The 9,247-nt window shown below is 39.0% G+C and overlaps 1 protein-coding gene across 4 annotated transcripts in view; it reads left to right on the plus strand.

The window, feature by feature from the left end:
* CHCHD3 (coiled-coil-helix-coiled-coil-helix domain containing 3) overlaps positions 1 to 8,229 on the plus strand; it is a 158,725-nt gene extending 150,496 nt beyond the window's left edge. Inside the window, exons 7-9 of one of the 4 annotated variants that reach the window (XM_072857182.1) lie at positions 1,968 to 2,103; positions 6,182 to 6,270; positions 7,503 to 8,229. In XM_072857182.1, the coding sequence (XP_072713283.1) occupies positions 1,968 to 2,103; positions 6,182 to 6,270; position 7,503 (226 nt within the window). In that variant the 3' untranslated portion in view covers positions 7,504 to 8,229. Of the gene's footprint in view, positions 1 to 1,967; positions 2,104 to 6,181; positions 6,271 to 6,811; positions 6,828 to 7,499 lie in introns of those variants that run through there. The other 3 variants (XM_072857191.1, XM_072857199.1, XM_072857206.1) reach the window with 3 other exon arrangements.
* Positions 8,230 to 9,247: the final 1,018 nt, after the last annotated feature.

Genomic DNA, 9,247 nt, shown 5'->3' on the forward strand with positions numbered 1-9,247 from the left:
TGAAATGGCTTTAAATACATTTACAGAATTTATGCAGCAAGTGTACAGCAGCCCATTTCCTTCACTCTTCACCCTAATATAAGAAGTCACTTTAAAATCACTTGTGAATAAAGGCACAGATAGGTTTACTGTGTGTATTTTTTGTTAACTCATTGTATTGGTTTATCAATCCAGACCAGGGTTTCAGGCATTTAAAACGAGCTCTGGTTTAGCTGGGCCTAAATCATCACCTCTGTGAATCTTACGTCTACAGAGAGCGTACGTGGTGCTTCCTCTCGTACTCCATACCGATACAGAGCTTGCCATAATCAGTCGGCGTACAGCAGTTTATGGTCATACATGTTGATGCCTGACACGCTTTTGAAGTGCTTGCTGATATCAGCAGAGGGGGGATTAAGGGAAAATCCTCATCCGTAGGAGTCTACAGATGTTTGAACTTTCAGATCATAAAGTGCGTAAGCACCTGGGACTGCATTTAAATTCTGTTTTAGGCATTTCACAGATGTACGGTAATGAATGAAAAGAGTAAGAGGGATGTTTTATAGAGGTATATACTGTAAAATCAAGGCGACTTAACATTCCTTTTTTTGGTACTACATCTTGAGTGATTGCCAAGAAGTCACTTCCCCTAAGGAACAGCATTGTGCTTCGCGTTTCATTTTCTTACTGTAGTAAAATAGAGATCTGCCCTGGCCAATCAGCAAAATAAGAAGGAACAGAATATTCATCTGAGGATACTGTGGCTGATGAGTCTCATCTTTTTTACGACCTTATTGAACTAAAAATAACGTGGGCTGGGATGGATGCTAGAGCAGCACCTGTCAGCCCTTCCTGGTAGGGTAAATGGGAAGGTGCATTAAGTATACAGTTCGCACGCGTAAAGCAAATGGTTGTTTTCAAGGCATATGAACTCTAAATGTTTTTCTAAATTTTCATGTGTTTTTTTCTACCATTGAAATATTTTATCTTTGGTGTGAAAGGAGTTTAACTGTGATTTTACTGTGTCTCTTATAGAATTGAGTACCTTAAAAAGTATTTATAAAGTAAATGTCCAGTTAGCTTAAAATTTCAATGGACATTTTGTCTCTGAAACACTTCGCCAACCCTCTTGCTTTTGAAATAGGAAAGTATTGTATTCCCATTTTAATTCTGTGGCATTATCAGTGTGGATAACATTTTATAGATTAATGCAAATTACAAGATTTTTGTCCAAAAGGGGTTGGATTTTACAGGACGGACTAAAGAAGCTTCTGTTCCTTTGGCTTCCATTGAAGGCAAAAAGTATATTGCATCAGCCTAAAAGATGTCAAGAGTAATAAATCCATACAGTAAAGAAAATAGACAAAATTCCTAAATAACTTGCACATCTGGTGTCAGGATTAGAATTGAGGTGATGGGAAGGAGGATGCGCCAAAAATAGAGGCTATCATCAGATCAGCAAAAGTAGGTTGAGTAATTTGCTGATGGTAGCAGGGTTTTTATATTTTCGAGGTCAGCCCAATGGGTGATTTCACTTTTATGCAGGAGCAATATTTAATAAGTAGCACGGTGATGTGGTCATAGGGCTGTACAGCAATGAAGCTTTCCTGTGGTGCTGTGACTGTTTTTCTAATGTAGGTGAGATCAGATGTGCTTCATCATTGCTGGGATCATCAGTTAAAGATGTGTGCTCATAGGAAGTTGGGTATTAATTTTCTCTGCCAGCTGGAACCTGAGTACTAGATCAGGAGGACACTTGTGATCCTAATAGCCAAACTTCTGCAGCTCACCTTGATGTTTGTTTCTGATGTTACCCACTTTATAGCCCAAATAGCTCTAGAAACAGCCTTTGTTTATAACTTTAAGGTGTTTTCCTTCACTTCTATTATTTAGTGTACTTCTTTAAAAAAATAAATGAAAAAAAGAGTTGCATCTTTCTTGAAATCTTTTCGAGAAGGAAACCAAAATATTCTTTTCTCTTTCCCCAGGCGATATGAGTCTCATCCAATCTGCACTGATCTGCAGGATAAAATTTTACAATGTTATCGGCAACATGCTCAGGAGACCCTCAGCTGCTCTGCCCTGGCTAGCCAGTACCTGCGTTGTGTCAATCAGACCAAACAGGTAGGTGTAGGAATACTGCCACTGGATTAATGATGAAATGAAGAAGAGAGGAAGGCTGTCAGATTATCCAATTAATCCTTCTTACATGCTAAAGCAGTACTGTTCCCAGTATATATGTTCTCACAAGCTCTGTGGAGTCCACTTTCAATTTATTTAAATGCTAGGGTTTCCATCTCTTCCCTTGGGAAGCTCTTGTTTAGTGTAGTAGCTATTGCTGTTTGGCAGATGTTTCCTGGTATCTGCAGTTTTAGTTGTAAAACAAGGGGATTAAACTACGTGGTACTATTTGTCATAAATATGACCACTTTCAATAAGAAATGAATAGATGTCTCAAACTAGATTGCTCACCAGTTGGAAGTCTGGATTTCTTTTATGTTATGTACTCTGAGAGTCTAATACTAACTACCGTTTACCTGGTCTTGACCTCCTCTCATCCAGTTTGCTAGGGTATGGGTTGTTACTGTAGATTATAAACTTTAATGCTTTATTAGTGCAGCATAAGGGAAAATGATAGTAATCGATACATCTTTCAGTTAAAAGAAGCTAAAATTTCTAAACATGATTCTTTTTCAACAGCTTACATCTTCCAAATATAGAGATGCATATGTTGACCTCGACTGTGTTCTTAAAGAAGCCAGTTGCAAATGTGCTTATAGGCCATAAATGTAGTATATGTTAAAAGTGCTTAAATAAGTCTGTTGATTTTTATTTCTGCTATAATCTATGAGTTAATATTTGAACATGTGAAAACACGTGCTCTAATGTGTTAGCAGAGACCCAGCAAGCACGTCTAGTGTTTGATAATGATAATAATTTTCACTCGAGTTAATTCTGCCTGTGTGGAAGAGTAGTAAGACTTAGACTATAATCATTCACCGTGACCTTTTTGCTGTTACACTGGTGCAGCCTTGCTCTGGTATTACTGAAGATCTTGCTGGAGTTAACACTGCTCGTGGTCTAGTGCTATGTAAAACATGGTAGGAGCCAACAGTTGTGTGGCAATGCTAAAGCTGTTCCTCAGTCCACAGCACTTAATACATTGGTGCGGTGCTGTTGTTAAGTCTTCATTTATATAGTTAGTACGCTCCTTTTTGCACAGGCAGCCTGGCTGGATTGGCAGTGCTGGAAGACAAACTCAGCTGACAACTGTAGCGTGGTTGTTCTCTGAACAGTGCAGGATGAGGACAATTTGTGTGGCTGGCTGGGCAGCTCTAAAAGCACTTTGTGATATTAAACATTGTTATCATCAGTGAAAACTTTAAAGAGGATCCATGTGACAAAGTATAAAAGTCAATAAGATCACCCTGGCCTTTTCAAAATCACCTCCTTCAGTATATCCTTTGGTGTTTCTCCTGCCCACTTGTTAACGCACCAAGCTCCTGGGCTCCTTCATCTCCTTAAAAACTCTACAACCTACCAGATCTCCCTGCTCATGAAAAATGTTCCTGATCTCCTAGCCTGAGGCTTTCTTTCATAAAGCTACTGACACTTTATTAATTTCGGAAGGATGGTTGAGCCATACTCAGACACCCAGGCGTGAGCAGTGCAACCAGCTTTGTCCAGGTGCCTTCCAGGAGCTGCTATGGCTCCAGCCAGCAAATTCTGCTCATCCCATTCTTCCCTAAGCTTTACAATTCTCCGTGACCTTTTGAACTGGATTTTTTTTCCTTTAAATTGAATGGTGATTTTTTTTTTTTTATTAATTCCTACTATGACAAACAATAATTGGTGTGTATATTTATTTTTTCTAAGTTTTCTCTTAGTTTGATTTTTGTATTCCAAAATCCGGTCTGAAGTTACTGGACCATGGGTGTTTATGAGACATTTTAGAAAAAAGGCCAGTGAATAATATTAGGCTGTTATGTAGTGGACTAGATTTTCACCATGGCTTGCATCATGTGGAAGACTAATTTACTGTATTTATAATTCTATATTATTTTTAAAAGTAACAGGAAAATTTAGATTAATTAGTTATACATGTTTAAGCTATAACTGAAGTTTGTATCTGATAGGGATTTCTTCAGAAGACTATGATGAGGATGAATTAATTCATGTTCAGAAAGTGCAGTGAAAGAAAATTGCATAAATATGAGCATTAGGTTTTTGAACCCTTTTAAACACCTTTTTTGTTGAAGATCTTCAACCAAACCTGTCAAGTAGTTAAAAGTGTTTCCTAAATGCTTCTTATTCTCTTTCACACATGCTTCAGGATGAGAATTCAGAGAGGTTTCTCTCTTATGACAACAGAGGAAAAGAAGCCTTTTATGATGGAAATATTTGCAAGCAGAAACAATAGTTTTTCATAATGAACATCAGTCCTCTATAGCTCATCCTCCATGTGTTGCAGCTGTAATTGTAATTATTTTTACTCGGTGATTGCCCAGAGGTCCAGACAAACAGTTACTTAGAAATAATTGGTAAACGCTGTTATAAAATACTGCAAAATTACCTACTGCGTGTGCTTGGTTGGAAGACAGAGGAGTGGGATAAATAGCAGATTCAGAAATGAAAAAGTTAACTGACACTGGCTACAAGAAACAAACAAAGAAGAAAATTTGCTAGAGGGAATAGACCAAGATATTGAAAACCAAATAAGTTAACTAATCCGATTTCCTGGCGGTGAGTCTGGGCACTTGTGCTGAGGCTGAGCGCACTCTGTGCTTTTCATAAATTGAATTTATTGACTCCTCTTTCTTTCCTATCTTGCTTATAATTATCTCACCCTCTCTTCTGTATGCTCCTTATTTCTCATCCTGTCTGTAATCTCATGTCTCTATCTGTCCTTTTCTCCCCTTGTTAGAAAGACCCAGAGAGCTGTTAATTCAGAGGAGTTTGACACGTTGTATCTTCACTTCAAATCTTTTTCCAAAGTCATGAGAAGCTAGTGAGATAAATTAAACTCTGTTATTAATGTTTGCATTTGATTATAATAGTAACGGAGAGAAAAACCTACTTAATGGAGCCATTAAGGGGAAGATATTAGGTTTGTCTGTGGCATGTATTTGTGCTCCCACTACTGAAATAACTCCAGCCAGACTGGTCGCTGCACAATACAGACCATCCAGTGGCATTTTTATCACTTATCCTAGTCTGCCGTCCACTGATATGGACAAGGTGGCTGTTGAAACATCCTTTTGTTTCTTTTTTTTTTTTCTTTTTTCCCTTTGTTTCCTTTTTTTTCCCCCTTGGACTACAGGGAGTCCTAATTCCTATATGGAAACACAACTAGACTATAGCTTAATGAAGTCTGTGCAATAGTTTCCTCTTAGACCATTGAATTTCAGAGGGATGCAAGTCTCTGCAGGCAGGTGAGATTTGAAAGTACTTCAAAGAATGATACCTACAGCAGCTGGTGTCTGACAGCCTGGCTACAAAATGTTATCCTTCAGCCTTGTTGTAACCATTATTTTAATTTGTAGGATAGAGTGATCCTTAATTAGGCATCCTAGTCGGAATAAAACCATTATTTTAGCCTCATCCTCCAGTATTTTTACTAGATACCATCTTCCAATCTGCTAGAAAAATATGTAAAATTAGTGTAGCTGGAAACACTGAACTGAAACACAATAAAGAAGCACTGAAGAAAAAAAAATTAAATAAATGAAGTAAATTTGTGGGTGAGGTTGAATGAGGAAGAATCAGTAAAGAACATTAAAAAAACCCAAAATGTAGACAAAACCAAAGCAAGCCCTGGGACGCTCCCAACTGTCTGAAGATGAAATTTTGTGGGCAGAAATATGCACGTGATGAACAAATACCTGCTATTTCTTTCCTTAGGACACTAAATAAAAGTAACACAATTTTTCTCAGATCTTTTGGGAATTTCCTGCGTTAACTTATGCAGTGTTAAATTTACGTAAAGTTAATATTCAGCCCAGTGATGGCTTCGAGCAAGTTTCTGTAATACCACTGCAAAAAGAGTCTTCCAGGTAAAGTAGCCTTCATCAGTTTTACAGAAATCTCCATGGGGATGCTGTCAAACTGAGAGTGGAGATTTTGTTAACTAATAAAAGTTTCCCTTATTTTTGTTTGTAATAGCACCTAGGGAGCATAAAACCAACTCCTTTTATTTTGACAGCGTGCACTTCTCTACCATGGATTCTGGAGAATGTTTGTGATCACAAGGACTTTTACCATCTTTTCATGTGCACACAGTCTTGCTCCTTGGTACGCCTCTTAATCCTTGCAAAAACACTGCTTGATCTAGTTGAATGGTTCGCTGTGTTATTTTTAGAAATACCGTGAGAACTTGGTTAAAGACATACGTGACAACAGGTTTTTCATTCCCTTTATTTTTAATTTTCCCGAGCCCTAACTTCTGTGACTCTGACAGTGCAGTCCAGACTTGCAAGACCATGTGCCCTGTCTGGCTCAAATACTTGAATCGGCTGTTTGTAGGTCTCCTGTAAGATTTCAAGGTTAACATGTGGGCTTGCTCCTGACATAAGCCCTAAAAATTATCAAATCCCTTCCTACCATTTCTCACAAGGAGACTCATAACTACTGTCTTCCACATTTTGTGGATTTTGTAGGCAAGAACAATAGATTGCCTTTGTCAACGTCGTGGTCCTCCAGCGAACACAGATAGCCTCCAGCATACTTTTGCTGCCTGTCAGTGTCCTATTAGATCCCACTTTCTGTTCTCCTCACTGATCTAGACAAGTAGTATCCATACATGTGCTCGTTTCTGCAAACCCTCTATTTCTAGATCATGGCAGTAGGAAGTTCTTAGTAGAGCCCTACATACTGTCCTTGCAAGTCTGCGTTTTCATGGTAGAGGCCAGGACCTCTCTGAAGAGTCAAGACCTTCATAGCAGAACTCTCTGGTGTGGCAGGAGGAATAACTCTTGGACTGCTTGACAGATCTATACTTTTAGCTCTTGGTGGCCTGGCTGTGCACAGGAGGTGATTAATGAAGCGCAAGGTCAGTGCAACATGTTCAGACTATTGAGATTTTGATGATGTCTCAGAACACAGGAAGGAGGTAGGTAGGGGAGATACTTAGTGTTGTATGACTTCAGGATATATTTCCTCGAGTATGTAATTGCTGGGAATGGGATTTATCTTATTGTAAGGTCAGACGTTTTAATTTCCTTAATAGCCATAGCATGACTAGAACCATGATAGCATTAGGATGGATGAAAAGGAATCGTTCCTGCAGCTCTTCACGCCTCCAAATGGCTGGCTTGTTGAGTCCTCAAACAGCTTCGTTCTGCCTCTGTGACTTGTCTCTGTGATGATGTGTTATGTTGACAACGTCTCTCTTTCTATATTTTGATTTAGAAAATTGCAATTCCTAAGAAGGTACTGTAGACAAACTTTTCTGGAATAACTTTGAGTTATTGACATACGTGTTTCTCCTTCTCCCTTCCCTTCCCCCCTGACCACTTTCTTAGCAGAGCATGCTTGGGAGAGGAGGATAAAGGCATTGTCCAAATCAAGCACAAGACCATCAACTCTAATTTCAGCAGAAGAGCATTTTTTCCCAAGAATGATATGACAGCCCATTTACAGGGCAGACCAATAAAGAGAAGAACTGGAAGAGCCATTTCAAGAGCAGCAGCCATCACGACTCAATCAGTGTGACCATTTGAAAAGCCGAGACCTGTATCTTATTACATCCGAAATCATACATCCGAAGATACTGTTCAGTCTTAGTAAAATCCACTTATTGGTGATTGAAGGAAGGAAAAGAAAAGAACCTTTCACTGACCTTAGAAAGGGGAAATATCCTTCAAATGCTGCTATTTCATTGTAGAATCTCCTGAAAAACTTCTCACTGTCAAAGGCACGGGTACGTAACACTTGGTGTGCTGGGATGTGGCGGTACTTTGTGAGCCAGTCAGCCGCTGCTCCTCACTGTACAGCCTGTATTCGTTGCTCGTATTAAAGTTTCCCTTACAATGTATAATGACGTAAATTGTGCTTTAACTTATTTCACAAATTATGTAACTTAATGAAGCCTCTCTCCAGGCCTTCTGCTGGAATGATGTTAATGATCCAACACTTAAGATGTAACATGGCCTTTATTTACATGAAAGGATTCTGTTGTGCTCCTCAATCCTATCAAGTACTGACGAATATGCCTCGCTCTGTACCAACAATAAATATATTTTATGCACAAGATTGATGTTTCAGTCTGTCTCTCTCTCCACTTCTCAGAGGCGGATGGTGTTCCCTCTGCTGTGTCAATCATGTTTTTCCAGCAGATGTTATTGCTGAAGCTTTAAAGCATAGACTTTTATGCATAACCAACCTTGATTTCAGGAACAGTACTTACATATAACTGTTTTCCATCACAGCAACCTAAAAGGATCCCACGTGATAGTGTGCTGTGATTCATGCACCACCAGAGTTTCCTTTCTTGGAAAGTACTTGTGAATGAAAGGGCATACGGTGCCCAAAACTGCAAACCATCTTCATGCAAGTACCCAGTTTCGTTTAATTGTTTTTGTTCAGATAACGACTGCCGCGTTCATCTTATCAAGCAATCTTAGAAAAGGTTTTTACACAATGGTAATAGTAACAGTGTGGGCAATGTGTCTAGAGCCTTCTGCTATTTATTTACCTGTTGTGTTTCTCTAATTGGCTATGTTTGAACTTCATCCTACTGTACCACTGCGAGTGCACCTGCGGATCTCATTTATATTCAAAATATTGCCAGTGACTCTCCTACTCTAATTATCAAGATGCTTTGTGAGTACTGTTTAATTAAGGATTTTTTTTTTTAATGCTACAAAAAGAAGCTGGACTTTTTAACATGTGAAGCAACTGTGCTATCAGTAGGAGAGGAAGATCCTGGAGTTCAACGTCAGGTGCCAGGTAAACTGCTTGAGAGAAATAATAGGGACATAGCGACATGTTTACATGGTGACTTGCTGTAGTGTTTACAAATCAGCTAACTCACAAATTCTCCTTTATAATGTTCTCTTTTGTAACAGAGAGCCAAGATGTTGGCAGATCCATCCTTGCCAGACTTAGAATTGGCAGCAAAATGCAGCATAGAGGAAAAGCAGACGTTTTTAAGGCCAGATGATTCTGTAAAATCAGGAGAAGAGCTATGTCGGGAAGGAAGGTCTCTGTTATTGCCAAATGTTTATTGGTTTCCCATCCTGACAGCCTTGAGCAACGGGAGTCAGTCTTG

This window comes from Ciconia boyciana, chromosome 1 (assembly GCF_034638445.1).
Source record: "Ciconia boyciana chromosome 1, ASM3463844v1, whole genome shotgun sequence".
NCBI lineage: Eukaryota > Metazoa > Chordata > Aves > Ciconiiformes > Ciconiidae > Ciconia > Ciconia boyciana.